This window comes from Penicillium angulare (assembly GCF_028827245.1).
Source record: "Penicillium angulare strain IBT 27051 chromosome Unknown utg000004l_segment0_segment0, whole genome shotgun sequence".
In the NCBI taxonomy this organism is placed as follows: Eukaryota; Fungi; Ascomycota; class Eurotiomycetes; order Eurotiales; family Aspergillaceae; genus Penicillium; species Penicillium angulare.
The window spans coordinates 3,817,624-3,834,875 of record NW_026623163.1 but is presented as its reverse complement, the minus strand read 5'-3'; the positions used below and the strand labels follow the sequence as shown (position 1 = coordinate 3,834,875).

Sequence of the window (17,252 nt, the reverse complement as noted above, 5' to 3'; positions counted from 1 at the left end):
CAGGTCATTGATCATGCCGCGTTCGGCGGATTCGCTGCGGATTGGAGAGTGGCGAGTTTAGTAGCCACCTTGGGGAAATACTGAGCCACGAAGCCCTCGGTGTAGTAGCTATGAGCGGAGCTGTGGTCGCTCACAAGGTTGTGTGCTAGCTCATGACAAAGGGTGACCCACCAGTAGACGATAGCATCCGTGCGATCCGGTGTAGAATTTTGAAGCAATGGCTGCTCTTGCAACTTCTGGAAGTAGAAGTAATTGCAGAAGATGCTGCCAGCCCGGTTAAATGCAATGGTCTTGCTACCTGGGTCATAGAAGATGCTTAAACTATCTGCTCGCATCGAAAAAATAGAGCCACAGTCAAGAAGCACGGATGCGAACATGTTGATGCCAGTGCGATTGTTTGCCAGGAAAGCTGATCGCTCGGTAATAGTCTTAACAAACAACACATTAACTCCACTAGGAAGTGTCGCCACGAATTCTAAATTCTGACCAGGCCGTTCATCGCAGTATGATTCACTTGCCGAGATCTGGTTGACCTCCGGGCGGCTGAAAACGTCCGATGAACTGTGAGGACGACAAGCCTGCACAGCAGAAAGGAGTTCGTTCTGCAATCGATGTGGAGATACAGACGCAGGCTGCTCTGGACGTGGCTTCTGCGGATCTTCGGAGGAATAAGGTGGGGGTGGAGGAGCGTCGGTGGACTCCGGGAGTAAAGGACGAGACTGCCCAGGATTCGGACTCGGGGTTGTTCCCGAACGGCCTTCTAGTAATCGCTTGGTGAGCCCAGAGAATAGGCCACGGGGAGCCCTGCCGGGTAAAGCGGGATCTGGAGGCGTGCTTTGTGTTTCTTCTATATTTTGCTGGTTATTTGGAGACTCGGGAAAGAAGCCGGGCATAGAAGCTTGCGATTGGCGTTCCAGCTGTTCATCTTTTGATCGTTGAGCCTGCTCAGCAGCCCAAGTGGCCTCTCTCTCCTGTATAGCTTGTCTTTCTTCCTCGAGCTGTTTCTGCCTTTTGTCTTCTGTAATTCGAGCTTCCTGGGCTTTCTGTCTAAGGATCCGTTCCACATTGTAGCCTCGAGCACGAAGCTCAAGAAGGTCTGTTTTCAACAACATCTCCAATGTCAGGGTTGAATGAAGCTTGGGTCGCTTCAGGATCAAGTGAACCAGAGATTGGCTAATTTCATACAAGTCATACTTGCCGGAATTAATACATAGGCCCCAGCTGTTGGACAGGCGGGCCACGATAGCATTCCGCTTCTGGGTGTGAGATACTCGTCTGCCCTTGAGCGATCGTGTGAGCGTGATGGAGTTGACAACTTGCACACTGAAGTCATGTTCCAGCCATCGAGCTCCGTGTTGGATGGCATCCGGGGGTTGGTCATGTAAGAATAGGCGTGCTCGTTCCAGGATGATCTTGTGTAATTTGAGAGCCAGCTTTTGATCAGCTGCAACGCCTCCAAATCGTGCTTGTTCCTCAACAAGTTTGCTAAGTGGATGGGCGCCAAGAGCGAGATAGAAATTTTCCAATATTTCTTCCTGGGGCGCGGCAAGAATGTGTTCTTTGAACAAATTGAAACTCTGGAAATCATCTACCACCATGATGTCTTTCGCTGCGGCCAAACTCCACTCTCGAATATCCAAATCCTCATCTGGATCTAGAGCTTCCGTTTCAACTGATTTTCCCTTCCCATCTTTGTTAGTATCTTGAGGTGGAATGTCACGGCTTGCTAGCAAGAATCTAGCTCTTTTCATATCATTGAACAGATCGTTATCTTTCTTGAGTAAGGAGAGATTTTCTGCAAGAGTTCGTAAAAGCATCAGGTATTTTTCGGAGCTTTGGAATGCGGTTGAAATGCGTGCTGGTTCTTTGACCAGCATTCGTGCAATCTCGATCTTCGTAGGTTCTCGCCTGGAGCCAACAGCCAAGAGGAAAAAGTTTGCTTCTTGTCCAAAATCAACAAAGTCAAAAATATCTTTGTAGTCTTCCCCATCACCAAGATAACAGAGTTTAGGCGCAACAAATCGTGTCCTCTGACCCTTCTCTGACTGAGTCTTTGTGATAATGGGGATGATCGAAGACTCTCCAACTCGGTCAACATCGCGCCGGCTCAACTCAGAGCCTCTTCCAGCCAAGTATTTAAAAATAACACTAGCCTCTTTCGGGGTGGTTGGAGGTTGTTTGATGAGGACTTCAAGGCATTCAGACATAGGGGGGTGGGGCTTAACTCCTAGTTTAGAAGCATGAGGATGGAGGTGCCTTTGAAGGATGTGAAAGCCGAACAGTGCGGCGCCTTCATCTGTAAAGCACTTTTTGGGCACAGCACGGTTGTCTGAACCTTCAACTGGGAGAAATGGCACCCCGACTGCACTGGTGTCAAATGCCGCATATCCGTTGGTGTGATACTCATTCAGAAAGTAAGACAAGGCTTTGGTCTTTCGAGGACTGTCTTTCTCTGTGTCACTCTTGATCATGAGCCCAATAAGCTCGGCACCTGTTGGGTATTTCATTAGACCCATCATAGAGAGAAATTTTCCTTCGTTACTCGTATTGTTGTAAACGCCTGGCCATTCAATTATGGGAAGACCCAGCGCGCGAAGTGAGTCTCTCGGCTCATATAATTGAGAAATTTTGTAGCGAGTACCAGGCTGCGTGTCTCCCATCTTTTCTGCAGTGCAAATGCTTGTATTCTTCAGCCTTTGGATATCATTTAAAGGAATATCTTCACGTACTGACGTGAGATAGCGAATGAGATCCACATGATTCCATTTACGGGCTGTGGAGTCTTTGGAATCACTGGAGCTTGTAGCATTTATGAGCCGATCAAAGATTACACCTAGTTCAACAGTCTTGCGAACACCCAGCGATACCAGAATCTTTTCTTTAACGCCATTCAGACCATGCACAACAGGCAGATCATCAAAAAGGCGCACAGAGGGAAAATATGTTTGATCAGGCTGCTTCATCCCAAGCTTAGTTGGGATTACTGTCTTGGGTTGAAGCATGGTAATCACAGTCTGTTTCGAGGCTTGGCTTAGGAGCTCCCATTGTCTAGACAAGACGGGAAGAATCTGTCCTGAGAATGAGGCGCTCTGGGTAATATCTTGGTCTGAAGACAACAAGCTGCGGTCCTGAGCGTTCATCACAAGCCAGCGAAGCCAGGGCACAACCTGCAATTCAACCCAACCTAAAGCTTCAAGCTCTTGTTTCCCAATCGATTTGGTGAATCTAAAAGGCATTATAGCCGATGGAACCGGTAAGTCTGCTGGGATTCGCTGTGGGTTCAAAAAGCCGCTAATATCGGCAAAAACGATCAAGCGGGTGGACTTCCCACCTTCATCTTCATCGTTGGCTACAGCAACCCGGAGAAGGCTCTGAACTGAATGCTTATCAAGCTGCCCTGTCAATATTTTGTGGCCTAACCAACTCAAAAATTCGACGATATGTTTGGCAGGTAAGGTACTGGCTTCAAGTTCCCGTCTGATGTCAGAGACGGTAATTTCAGTGACCAAGCCGAAATCTGTCAGCTTTTTAACAAAGTCTTTTGCATTCAAAACCAATTCTTCGGGAAGGGCCGGAATCGAGTCCATGAAGCTGAGATCCTTGGGAGCAATGCGTGTCTGGTGACTAGGGATGACACCGCACGTAGAGAGAATTTCGATCGAAGCGTTCTTGTTACACATCCAAAAGGCGTCCTCAATGGTTTGGCCGAGAGCTGAGGATGGGGTTGACTCGCGAAAGACAAATTGATTCGCAGTGTGGATTGACTCAGGAAGGACGTCCACTATATCCTCTCTGCGAACCTTGGAGCGTTCCGGTCCAATTTTGGCTGCTAGTTTGGATTTTATGGTAGCCATTTCAGCAGACCATGCGATTCGACACACTATTCCAACAGCTCGCAACATCTCAATGTTCCATTTACTAATGTACCGAGTATTCAGATCGATGCTTTCGCGTTCAACTGTAGGAATGACGGATGGTGCCGAAATGTGAGCATTCAACCCTGTGGTCTGTGCCGTAGGGAATCCGATAAATACCCGACCTCCTCTTGAAGGTAGAATAGACGCAAGGATTTCTGACTTGGATGCAGACTCGCCGGTGGAAATGTTTGCATCATAAGAAGGCGTCAAAATCGCGATTGTGGCTTTCTTCGGCGGTGGTTTTCGGGTGGCTCTTTCAAGCTCTTTGCTCAGGCTATGGCCAATCGAGGGTTGAATTGATGCGGTGTTGATATGCAGGAACACCGACGCCTTCACCAACGTAGTCATGTTACCCGATTCTTCAGGCGCCTGAGCCTTTTGAGATTGCACAGCCTTTTCAGATGCGCCTTGGCTTGTAAATTTCGAGAAAAATGTTCGTAATGAGCTCGTGGTGTCGCGTAGGTTGTCGAGACTAATCAAACTTGCATGTGGATTCCATTCCACGATACGCATCCAGGACGCATCAACTTGAGCAATCTCTTGTGTGATTCCCATAATTTTCATGAGACCGTCTTCCGTTTTCGTTTCGATATCTCTGGGGATAGGCACGTTGACGCCCGGGGCAGTCTTTTTGGACAATTGCAAGAGACTCCAATCGTCGATCATCAATTCTATCCCCTGTAAAGCGACAAAGGTCAAGCTGCTAGCCAAAAATTGGCATAGTTGTAGCAATGATGGAACAGGAGAAGAATCATTCCGATAATCCAGTACAAAGGTTGTGTCCTTGTTCGATGTATCACCAAGATCCAAACGTCGAGTGAACAGCGCGTTGCCTTTCCAGTAAAAGGCCATGGCCTGATTACCGGAGGAAACAAATGGCTCTTCGCAGTCATCAAAAACACTGTAGAATCCTACACCAAATGCTCCAATCTTAGTCTCATCGGGATTCCCATCCGCGATCCGTTTTAACCGGGCCCAGTCCTTTTCGCTGAAGGGGAGACCATTATTTGAAATCAATAAACGTTGTAAGGTATGGTTTGAAACCGTATGTTTTATTTGTTCAGTTGGATCTGTGGATGAGGGGGATGGAACGGTGGTAGAGGGTAACGTTTCGAACTTGATTGTCACTTTTGTTGCTGAGGCATCGGCGGCATTTTGAATCATTTCTCGTAGAACAGTCCTAGAAAAAGCTTGTTAGACTCTTTGTTCAATATGTTTCCAAGGGCTATATTCGTAGATAGTTACCATTTCCCTGAATACCGAGCTAGGACTTTAGAAATCAAACCTCGGGTGTCCACCGTTACAGCTTCCTCATCGGCACCAGACCCCATGGTCCGCGCCTTAAGGGCGTTGAAATCAATGTTCAGAGCCATAATGATGTCTAATTTCCAGAGACACCAAAAGCCTAGTGAGATGATAGCCGATCATAGGTCCAACTATAGGTATGAATGCGTAAGCCTAGGTCATCCTCCGAAGCTCCGTAGGTAAACAAGTCGTTAAATGGTAGTAAAGTGGGTGCGCAAACAAGAAATGCAGCTCTCGGTATAAATGAAAGATGCAAAAGACGACAGGCAGGTTCCGAACGAATGCAAAAAAATCAACACAAAGATCGCTGGGTGTAGTCCGTAGTCTCCGGGGCAAATAAGAACTGGAAGTACCTGACGGAGAGGCCGCGGAGGCCAGGCCTTATCGCTTCTTATCGGGCGATTAGATCAGCCCACTTATGTCAGCAATGTTTCCATTGATCCATTGCGGCTTCAGGAGCATCAATGCGCAGATGCACGATTGGTCTTCATGGTATGAGCGTGGTTTAGTGCAATTATAACAGCGGGAATCTGGTACCACAGCTCATACATATCTTTCACTTTCTTCAACACCACCTCCCTTGTACAAGCAAGGTCCAAAATCAAGACTGTTGTGCAAGCGGGCTTGAGATTACCCACCGCCAGCGCCCCAGTCTCTCCTAAATGACAGCATGGGAGTTGATCCATTGTCCCCTATTGCGCCAGCGCGCTTAAGAGCGCTTTTATTGCCAATTGGCAGAATCAAGCGCTCGCGCTTTGTGAGCTTTGCAGCCAGACTTCAAGCTGAAAATGTTGTTCGGTTGGGGGACATTAGTCCCGATGCTCGACCAAATCGAAGTACGCAATAACCGCAAAATATCATAATGAAACCTATTTATTGACATGAGGAACTGACATTCTTTCTCTATAGATATGTTCTCGCCGCTTGCATTTCCCACAGGCATGATTCTATACGACCTTACCTTCTCGGTTCCCCCCACGTCGCATCTTGAGCTATTCCCCTTCGAAATATACAGAGAACCATTGGTGATTATTGCTATTGCGGATGGAGCTGAGCTTCCCCAGAGCTCGGATTCTAAGAAACCCCACCCAACTCCGGAAGGAATCGAGGAACTTTTAGAAGATCTAAATGGAATAAAGGAGAAGAGTCCACGAGCACTCGTGCACCAGCTGCTAGTTTTCAATTATGATGGATTGGAGAAAATCACGAATGGACCAGACAATGTGCTATGGGTTCCATCCCCCGAAACGTCAAAGGCCACTACAATGAAAACAGTTCTATGTGATGTCACTTCGATCTTATTGTCGGAGTTGGACGAGTTCGCAAAAACCACTCAAGCAATCCCAACGATAGAATCGCCCAAAACATCCTCGTGGGGACCATCCCGGAATACAGAACTGCGTCCTAGGCCAGTCGATCGATTATTACATCGCATGACGCTTCCTGCGCAGTTGCCTTCAAACCCCAATGGCACACCAGAAACGCCAACAGCGCCTGATTCTGGCACACAAACCCCCAATTCCGAAACCGCTACAACTTTTGACGAGATTACTCGCTCTATCCATCTGACGCGGTCACATTCTGGAAGTAAAAGCCCGTCAATCTCTTCGGCTAAGGAGCACAGCCGTGAGCGAATGTCAGTCAGTGGCGTGAGCGCGACTGATAGAACCAAGAATCGGATCAAGGGACGGGCAGGAGTTGTCATTGGAACTCTTTTCCTGCAGGCAGGAAGGTGGCACGATGCACTAAAAGAGTTGATCGAGGCAGTGAACAATGCCCGCGCGAGTAGTGACTATATCTGGCATGGTAAAGCGTTGGAATCGATTCTTCTATGTCTTATCATGCTTGGGTGGGCTGGTATGGACTTTCAGGTATGTTGCAGGAGATGTTATGAAGTAAAGTGCCCACAACGGATCACTTACATAGCTCGCTCATAAATAGATCCCCTCGGTCCTTTACCCTGTCATCGACAAATCTTCAAAGTCGCATAGAGATTCAATGTCTACTCTGACATCTGGTAACCGCGTGATCTCCCTTCAAAACCTCGCAAATTTGTTGCCCGACGTTTCAAACACTATTCTGAATCTATACAATCGAGCGGCTCATATTACAGACGAGCCATTGCCCCAGTTGGTGTACTCTGAAACAGTCATTCGGTTATCAAGGCTTCTAGTGTCAGCCCGCATCCGAGACGGCTCCTTGGATGACAATGCTCTCAAACATATTGTTATGAATGAACCTCTGATTCCCTTACTCCATCCAGAGCTTCCACGTGGAACGGTATTGCTTCGCAAATCAGACATTGCAAACTTTCTGTATCGAGCTTTACCCCTCGCTCCAGGTGCCGACTTGCCTGCTACTGATGCAGTGCCTATCGTTGTAGGAGTTGTTTCTGTTCTCAATGCACTTGATCTGCCTCGGAAAAAGGCTTTCATTATGCGTGAGCTTCTCACAGTGATGGTTCCCAGCCTGGTGCAAGCCCGTAAGCTCGGCGCTGCAGAGGTGGGAATTCATCCAGCAGCAGGACTGGCATCTCTCAGTGATACCACATTCGATGTAAATGCACTCGATATTGGTCCAGGGAATATGGAAAAGAGTGTACGTCTTCTTCTTGCTACCGTTGGTGAAATATATGGCGTTCAACCCTCTGCATTCCATGAGTGGGAGAAACGGCAAAGTCAATCATCCGCACAGGGTAGCTCAGACTCATGCACTGAGTATGAATCTGTGGCTGGCATTTCTGAGCGGGCTTTTCGACATTTGGTTTTGGATAGATACGGTGATCTCAATCTCAAGATTGATGTTCTCAAGGCGTGTATTAATTGCTGTGAAGCGTTGCCTGATTTTGAAGGTGTACTCCGTTTCACAGTTGAGCTTTTGCAGACTATTCGAGGAGATTTGATGGTAGCTGACTCAAACCAAATGCCGCCATACCTTCCACGGGAAGAACAAATACGTCTTTTGAATAACATTAAGCGCACTGTTGGGGCAGCAAACAGACTAGGTGCTTCTCATATGGCCGCGGAATACTGGGATGACTTCCTTGTACGTGGCGTTCAGTTGCTAGCTCTACCAGACCCTAGAAGACCCGTTCGACGGTCCAAGTCAGAATTGCAAGCCGTCACTACTGCATCGGAAAAGTCAAAGAAGGACCCATTCTTATACAACCCTTTCGCAAAGCCTAGCAGCAAATCCCTGGAAATGCTTACTGTGACAGACGAAGTTGCCTCATTCCGAGTGACACTTCAGAATCCCTACGAATTCGAGATAGAGATCGAGCACCTGCAACTAGAAAGCGAGGGTGTGTCTTTTGAATCCGTGACAGAGAACGTCACGCTTCCTCCATTTTCTCTTCAGGATATTGTTGTTCCCGGCACAGCCCTTGAAGAAGGGGCTCTCACTATTACTGGATGCATTGTCAAAGTGCGCCACTGTCGAAAGCGACGATTCCCTATATTCAAGAAATACTGGCGGCCTGAACCTGAAGTCAAGTTCAAGCGGACTGGACTGGCATCGAAGAAACCCCTTTCAGAACGTCCCGTTTCCTGGGCTTCAGAGACCTCGAAAGACGGGAAGACTTCGGTTAAGAAGGGACCCGACACCGAGACTTGCCAGGTGAAAGTTATTGGTAAACAACCATCACTTTTAATCGAATCCATGTCACTCTCGCAGTCGGCGTTAATGATTCTCGAAGGAGAGGTCAAATCTTTTACGCTCACCCTTCGAAACACCTCATCTTGCCCCGTGGATTTTGTTCTATTCACATTCCAAGACTCGACGACCCGGCAACTCCAGTCAGCTCTTAAAAACAAAGATCTTTTGCCAGCGGAGATCTATGAATTGGAACTGAAACTGACGACGCAACCAGCCTTGAAATGGCGTCGTGAAGGTTCTAACCCGGAAGATTGCTCGATTCCTGCAGGGCAAACAGCCAATTTCACAATTGATGTTCTGGGTAAACCTGGTCTACAAGACATCACAGTTCAAATAGACTACTCTCGCCTTGGCTCAAAGCCGGGCGAGCTGCCTGATGTCTTCTATACTAGGCAATTGTTTGTACCCTTGACCGTCACAGTGAATGCGAGCGTAGAAGTTGCTCGATGCGATGTCCTCCCATTTAGTGGCGATTTCGCCTGGCGAAATCATATCGAGGCGTCGTCAGACTCGACTCAAAACTCGGTTACGCCATTAGCGGCCACCGATCATGATCCCTTTTCTCGAATTCTCGCCCGCCTTGGGAAGGGATCTTACGGCCCGGACCACTGTGTCGTGTTACTTGACCTACGAAATGCATGGCCAAGTCCTGTGTCTGTCTATTTACGAGTCGGAGAGCACACTTCGTTGTCAAAGGATGACCCCAATGACCACAATGACCAGTACTCCGTCGATGGGCACCTCCAGCCCGGCCAAGTGTCTCGATTTGTCCTTGTCATTCCGCGCCTATATCTAGATAACCCGCATGCCGCTATACCCGTCGTGAACACGGGTACTCGGCGTCAGTTTGTGGTCAGTGCCAACAAGCTATCGTTTGAAGCAGAGGCAGCAACCCGCGAAGCTTTCTGGTTCCGCGAAGAGCTTCTTAAAAGAGTACTTGGAGGTTGGAAAGAGGAATCTACAGGTCGCGAGGGCACAATTGATCTTCGAAACATCCGCCTTAATGCGCGTATGGTTGAAGCAATGCGACTGGAGGACGTCGAGACCACATTCTCTCTTTCTTCGCCTTCCACGCCTTCCTCGGCTACCGAATCATCTGCGCCGGTTGTCCAAACTGGCCGCTCGCGTTTCCAAGCGAAAGCGGACGACCTACTCACCCTATCTGTCACCATCCGCAATCGTTCTTCGCGACCTATTCACCCACTTCTCCGTCTCCAGCCCAGTCTGCGTCACCAACCAAATAACATTGCGCTAGATCTTACGCGCCGACTCGCATGGACTGGTATGCTCCAGCAAGCGCTTCCTATCTTAGCAAGCGGCGAGTCTACCCAAGCTTCTATCGGGGTAACAGTACTCTGCCGGGGTGAATATGAGATCGGCGCCAGTGTAGAAGAGGCCCGCATTCTGCGACCTTTCGATTCCCATGAAAAAAGTGATGATGTTCAAGACCATTACGACGGTATTAAGGACACCTTTGGAGCAGATGTTGTGCGACGAAGACGCATCTGGCATGCGAAGGAGACCTGTGTCATCCACGCCATTGTATGAATGTGTTGACGTCCCTTGTGCCATACTGTATTTCATGATCCATGCCTCCCATCTTTTTCATTGCCTTCTTTCTCTGTCTCCACATCATGATATAATATAGAACCCACTGCATGCCATGTTATACCAATGCCTGTCTCCCCAGCCGAATGAGATGCGTCTTGTAGCATTATGATGTCTCCCATTTGATAATTTCCTTGTACATGATTGCAGCGTGGTAAATAATCTTTATGTATTTCAATGAAATTCTCTCGAGAGAACTACGTATCAACGAAGTGCATCTTTGTCTACAAATCCGAGATGCGACATATCACCATTGGGGATATCTACAGACAAGCGGATAAATACCTATAGATCTCGACCTATATGTACAATACCTATTTCAAATGATCATATAAACCGGAACTTGAAGTACCAGATCAAATTTTTTATAGATTCTTTGCGTTAAAGAATGTGTTTAAGCAATATGACAAGCTCCTGAAATTATTGACTGCTTGGCTGGTTTATACCGTCGCATGAAATAATTGTCTTAGATGTAAGATCGTGAAAGATGCATCTCATGGGTAAATTGCTGCATCGGGCAGCTCTGCTCTATCTTACGCCTCTCCCCAGAGCAGCCCGTTGGAACCAAGGCAGTTGCTCAATAGTTCTAGCATTACAGCTTTCCTCTCGAATGCTAGGGGTACAGAACATGTTTGTTAAAACCTCGGGGGTGTGAGGCGCATCTTGCCCAGAAATGCTTGCTTGGGTCGGATCAACTCCTTATTCAAGAGCTCGGCATCGTTAAAGCCGAGCTTATCGTGATGCAGTTGTGGCATTGCACACCTTAATGCAGGTCATGGCAGCTGGTCCATTAAGCAGGCTCGGAAACGCTGAAATTTGAGTCCGGAGGAACGCTATAGTGCTGAAACAAGAGCTGGGTCTAATAATTGCGCCGAGGGTATCATCCGTCATTGTTGCCAGCACCATCGTTTCCTTCGGGTTGCGTAGATGATCTTTCCCGACCGGACGTGACAGGTTGGACTTCTCCCAATGGAAAGCTGAGATGCTTCCAATCTTCAATCTCCTCGATGATGCATTTTAGTCGATCCCGGATACTTTCGACCGCGTATGTACCGAGAATCAATCGTAGTGGAGGATAGGAGCAATGCCCAAGCTCCCAAACGAGGTGGGCTGCTTTTACCGCGGAAGCAGGTTGTTTGTCACCGAGCCACATGAGCATACGACGGGCATGTGCTGCCGGCGACGTAGATGTGTTGTATGGTTCACTCGGCGGCTTGACCAAGAAGTGGCCATACAGAGGCAGTGGGGAAGATAGATTGTGTTCAGAGGGGTTTGCAGCCATGAAGGAAGGAGACACCAGATCACCAATGTCGTCGCGTCGCATATGACCAGGTTCAACCAATGTACCCTTTATATTGAAGCTATCTACTTCATATAGCATGCTCTCCATCAATCCCTCTACCGCATACTTCGACGCGCAGTACGGTCCCAACCCTGGCACACCGAGCGCGCCGGAGGTCGAGCTGAAAATAAGGTACCGACCTGCTCTTCGTTCGCGAAAATGCGGCAGCGATAGCTGAATCATATTCAAGGTGCCTGTGAAGTTTGTCTCGAATTGGTTACGGATATCGAACTCGTCTTGATCCTCGCAGGCCCCGATCACGCCGTACCCGGAGCAATTGGCGATCACGTCAATGCACCCAAATCGCGCGATTGTTAAATCGATGACTCGTTTTACAGTTTCGCGTGCTCTGACATCGCACAGTAAACCTAGGCAGTTCTCATGTTCATCTTCGAGCTCTTTCATAGCCTCGGGGCTATTCTCGTATGTGCGCCCTACGGCCGAAACAAGGTCGTTGCGTGACAGAGCGTTTTTCACAAGGGAACGGCCCATATGACCGGTCGCACCGAAGATCTAACATTGACAAACCCGCCAGTTAGCATCAAGCTTCTCATCTTGTTCTGTGCTGCCGCCGAGGCTGGCGTATAGAGTTAAAGCGGAGGGTAAGAAGAGCACCACCTACCAACCATACGAGCGGTTTGGGAGGATTCTGGGGGCCTGGAGGATCTGTAGTTGACGGAAGGTGTAATCGCGGCTCTCGAGAGGCAGTTGGAGAAGAAGGACCCCCTTTTGGAGGAGAAAGGTCCATGGCGTTGGGTGGAAAGAGGAGGAAATGGAGGAAACGGAGGTGTGCATGGTTAAATTTCGGGACTCCGCATAGTCCGGGGTGCGACCCACATTATTGTACAAGTGTAGATATTGCATATGCTACGGTATTCAGAGCTATATGCATTCTTGTGGTTGGAATGAAATAATTTAATAATTTAATTCCGTGTTTTAGCACGGTATCATGTAGTTGTCGGATATATACTAGCATCTTTATGTCACACTTATCGCCCAACCTCTCGTCGCAGCCGTCCAGCAGCTGTTGTGGGTTCTGGTTCTGGCCAGCTGCTAACAGCATCATCGACCTCTTCCAAGAAAGTTGTGCTATTATGAATCATGGTGGCACCCAAGACGACACGAACTCCAGGGGAGCTGGCATTAACCTGCGCCACCATCTTGGCTTCTTCATATGTGGTACCCCCAACGATAAAGATAATGATGTCTTGGGGTTTGTCTCGAGTATGCCCGCTACCTTCCAGGAAAGGGTACTGCATTTCCTTCAAACGCCCCTTGATCAAGTTTTGGAGAGTCACTTCCAATCGCGGTGAGTGTTGTGTATAGACATTCTCCACGCCTTTGAGGCCCTTAAAGCGATCGCGAGCTTCAGAGAAGAACGAGGTTGATTCGAAAAGATCAGTGAATCCACCAGCAACGGGTGGGGCTTGAAGCGAATGGTGATAGGCGAGAAGTTTGGGAATAATGTTGACTTTGTTGGAGGGAACGTTGCCGGCGGTGACGAGCAAGTCGAGCAAGACCGGCAGAGCGTTGTTGGGTTGTTTCTCATAACGCAGCGCATAGAGAGCCACAAGGCGCAATTTGCTATCAGACGGCACATTCTCTAGTTGGATAAGGCGCTGCAAGGACTAAAATGACATAGGTAAGCAACAATCCATAGTAAGCACAGAAAGACTCAATCGGACATACCTTGAGATCAGTGGCGTGGCTTTCATTGCAAGCCAAGCTTTGCTCCAGCTCACTCACATCTAGCAAACTGTCTTCGCCCACACGTCGACTCAACTCACCCACTAAGGTGACATGCTTGCTCACATTGCCGGATAGCTTGCGAAATTCAGGATAATCCTCCACAAATCGCTTCATATCCGTGATAGATTCAATATTTGTATTGCTTTGCGTCTTAGTCTGGTACTGTTCCACATATTCCTTGATATTTTGACCCAAATCACCAAAGTTCTGATACATATTCTTTTTAAAGAATGGATCTTGGTCCTGGGCCAGCACGATCTCCTTAAGCTCCGGTCGAATCTCCGGTACATCTTGCAGGTCCACGCGCCCATTATTTATTCCAAGTAGTTCGTGTACCATGGCTTGATAGGTCCATTGCGTGAGTAGTGGGGTGATGGGATCATCTCGACGGTCGAGGATGAGCAGAATTGGCGGTGTATCCGTCCGGCGGAAGTTAAATAATTGCTCCTCCTGCGTGAGGTGATACCGAACCTCAGTGGCCAGCTTCCGGGCCATGAGACTATTTTTTTCGTATCGGATCAACGGATTCTTTTTCAAGGACAACAGTAATGCTAGGACCCCCTCCGTGGATCTCTGTAGTGAGTCTGCGTTCCACAAGTCGGGGGAGTGACTCCAAAGACGGCTCAAAGGGAAACCTAAATTTAGAAAGCACAGATCCGGATTGACTACTAGGAAGTCGGCGAATTGCTCCTGCACAGATTGAACGACTTCATGACTGTCAGCCTCAGCAAGGCGCTCGAGGGATGACTTTCGAATGATGTTGCTCAAATGGATATAGTATTCGCCGTATTTGGGTTCACGGAGCTCGTCGACAAGAAGCTGTATAGAGTTTGGGGATGGGCGTACGAAAACTAAGCATCGCAGATGTCGCATTTTCTCGCGCGCAGCGTTATCCAAGCGATCAATGAGGTACACTTCATGGTTCAGGAGGGCCGACTGGGTCATCGCGGTCGAGACAATTGGAACCTAGAACAGCAAAAGTCAGTTGCTATCATTAATCAAACTAGCTGGAGTACATTGTGCCCACTGTCTCACTATCAAGAAGCAGGATCTTCATCTTGGAGGACGAAGACCCCGAAGCTGATTCGCCGGCCGTCACCATCTTGGAGATGTAGCCCGAGACGGCCGCGACGACATCCATGATGAAAAAAAAAAAAAATTGCGCGTAGGCGCGCTTAGTAAATAATAAGGTAAGGAAGAAAGAGGGAAGAGTTCCAAAGACCGGTGTAGAGTTTCAAACTTTTATGGTAGGTGGGATCACAACGGGTGATGTTGTAACCGTGGGGGGAAGTGGAGAAGATGGAAGGTGTTGAATAATGTTGGGCGCGTCCGCCTTTTCCCACATGACATTTTTATTTGGTCTGTTGACTCCGAACGCTTCGCTTCAAGTTCCCCCCTCCAAAGTTTACGCATGAATTATTTTCTATAAGATATCACCCAAAAGACTGGACGTCTTCTGTCGGGGTCGACATCATGTTACCCTATATCGATAGCTGTTAGTGTTCCCCCATGTTTGAAGGAAGAGCTATAGCTCCCCCCGGACATTAAGCTAATTTTTGTCTCCCCGCAGTGTTCGCAATTCCTGCTCGGCTCACAGGTTCCTCTGTTGATGAGCGTACGTGACTCTTCTTGGAATTAAAAATTAAAGACACACAGCAGCGTCTAACCTAATCTCAGTCAAGCTGATCGGTTCTTTCCTGTTTTCCTTCCCACTCGCCGCCTTGCTGAAGCGCATCCCCGACGCTCAACCCTGGAAGAAGAATGCCTTCATTATCGGCGTGTCCCTCCTATACATAATCGGTCTCTTTGGTCTTTGGGATGGTCTGCGAACACTGCTGTACAGCGCAGCTGGGACATACGCCATTGCATATTACATAGATGGTTCGTTGATGCCATGGATTGGTTTCATCTTTTTGATGTCCCACATGTCGATCAGCCATATCTACCGTCAAATCGCAGATGAGCCGGGGGTAGTGGATATCACGGGAGCTCAAATGGTCCTCGTGATGAAACTGTCGTCTTTTTGCTGGAATATACATGATGGTCGTCTGCCGCAGGGGCAGCTTTCCGATGCGCAAAAGTACTCGGCTGTTACCGAGTTCCCCAGCATCGTCAACTACCTAGGCTATGTCCTCTTCTTCCCCTCGCTATTTGCCGGTCCCCCTCTCGAATATGTCGATTATTGCCGTTGGCTCGATACCACTCTGTTCGACATTCCCCCAGGTACTGATCCATCTAAGGTACCACCGACTCGAAAGAAGCGCAAGATTCCCCGCAGCGGTACGCCGGCCTTCAAGAAGGCCGCGGTAGGACTGCTTTGGATTGGTCTATTTGTATACCTTGGTGGGATCTTTACAACCGACTTTGTGCTCTCTGACGCGTTTATGGAGCTCGGTTTCCCACGCCGCATGATCACTGTATACCTTCTCGGCTTGACCGCTCGCCTTAAGTACTACGGAGTATGGTCTTTGACCGAGGGCGCCTGTATCCTATCTGGTATGGGTTACAATGGTTTTGATCCCAAGTCTGGTAAGGTGTTCTGGAATCGATTGGAAAACGTCGATCCCTGGGGCTTGGAAACCGCCCAGAACTCACACGCCTATCTTGGAAGTTGGAATAAGAATACCAACCACTGGCTGCGCAACTATGTCTATCTACGTGTTACTCCAAAGGGGAAGAAGCCTGGTTTCCGTGCTAGCATGGCTACCTTCGCTACGAGTGCCCTCTGGCATGGCTTCTACCCTGGTTACTACATGACTTTTGTATTAGGCTCATTTATTCAAACTGTGGCCAAAAGTATGTGTTTGTTTGATCCCCTCGGCTATCCTAACATCTTACTTACCGCCTCACTACTAGATTTTCGTCGTTACATCCGTCCCTTCTTCCTCACTCCCGATGGGACCAAGCCTATGCCCTACAAGCGTTATTACGATATCTTCAGTTGGGCTGCTACTCAACTTACACTAGGCTTCGCAGTCATGCCCTTTGTCCTTCTTAGCTTCGGTGACTCCATGACTGTCTGGTCCCGTGTGTACTTCTACGGCATTATCGGCACCATCACTTCTCTCGTTGTCTTCGCCACCCCTGTGAAAGGCTACCTCATTTCCAATCTCAAGCGTCGGAACCGGCCTCATGTCATGCGCTCCGTCAGCCAGGAGGCTATACGACCTCCAACGTTGGGTCTTCCTCACGACCCTGAACGCGACTTCGATGAAGCCGTGCAAGAGATCATTTCGGAAATTGAGTCGCGACGTCGTCGTGGGAGTGTTGTTACCATGCCCAGTGGCGAGGAACTTAAAATTGCCGTTGAGCAGAAGATCGGACGCAAGCTGTAATGCTACCTGTCGGTCCGATACATTAACATTTCGCCTTTATAGAGGAATTTCGGTCAGGGTCTGGTATTCACGACTTGCTACTTGCTTAAACGTCATCTCGGTTTTATCTTTCATCCGCTTTTTCCTCGATCGTTCTCATTTGGTTTAACAACCTTGGTTTTGTAAGAGGTAGACAAAGTTCGCCTCTGAAGCACGTTTCATTGGTTCAGAATGCATGGTCACTACAATGCTATGTAGAGACCATGGTTAGAAATGAAGACATGAATTTTCTAAGACAGGTCATAATTATCTATGAGGTATTGATAAAGTTGTCTGTTAGGCTCTTTTTCAAGGTCACTGGGT

General features: G+C 48.3%; 5 protein-coding genes across 5 annotated transcripts; 2 read left to right on the top strand and 3 right to left on the bottom strand.

The window, feature by feature from the left end:
- Positions 1–11: 11 nt before the first annotated feature.
- N7478_005314 (histidine kinase-like ATPase domain-containing protein) lies at positions 12–5,290 on the bottom strand (the record flags this gene model as incomplete). The annotated part of the gene is made up of 2 exons (XM_056921528.1): positions 12–5,097; positions 5,163–5,290. 2 exons carry the CDS (start codon positions 5,288–5,290, stop codon positions 12–14), a joined length of 5,214 nt encoding a protein of 1,737 aa, XP_056779565.1.
- Positions 5,291–5,892: 602 nt separating this feature from the next.
- On the top strand, positions 5,893–10,424 carry N7478_005313 (TRAPPII-specific subunit TRS120; the record flags this gene model as incomplete). Its single annotated transcript, XM_056921527.1, has 3 exons — positions 5,893–6,058; positions 6,132–7,093; positions 7,164–10,424. The coding sequence occupies 3 exons, from the start codon at positions 5,893–5,895 to the stop codon at positions 10,422–10,424; spliced, it is 4,389 nt and encodes a 1,462-aa protein (XP_056779564.1).
- Positions 10,425–11,364: 940 nt separating this feature from the next.
- Positions 11,365–12,574, bottom strand: N7478_005312 (SDR family oxidoreductase; the record flags this gene model as incomplete). Its single annotated transcript, XM_056921526.1, has 2 exons — positions 11,365–12,339; positions 12,449–12,574. 2 exons carry the CDS (start codon positions 12,572–12,574, stop codon positions 11,365–11,367), a joined length of 1,101 nt encoding a protein of 366 aa, XP_056779563.1.
- A 241-nt stretch (positions 12,575–12,815) lies between these two features.
- On the bottom strand, positions 12,816–14,716 carry N7478_005311 (Sec1 family protein; the record flags this gene model as incomplete). The annotated part of the gene is made up of 3 exons (XM_056921525.1): positions 12,816–13,454; positions 13,516–14,541; positions 14,603–14,716. The coding sequence occupies 3 exons, from the start codon at positions 14,714–14,716 to the stop codon at positions 12,816–12,818; spliced, it is 1,779 nt and encodes a 592-aa protein (XP_056779562.1).
- Positions 14,717–15,048: 332 nt separating this feature from the next.
- Positions 15,049–16,910, top strand: N7478_005310 (lysophospholipid acyltransferase; the record flags this gene model as incomplete). Its single annotated transcript, XM_056921524.1, has 3 exons — positions 15,049–15,070; positions 15,146–15,190; positions 15,253–16,910. The coding sequence occupies 3 exons, from the start codon at positions 15,049–15,051 to the stop codon at positions 16,908–16,910; spliced, it is 1,725 nt and encodes a 574-aa protein (XP_056779561.1).
- Positions 16,911–17,252: the final 342 nt, after the last annotated feature.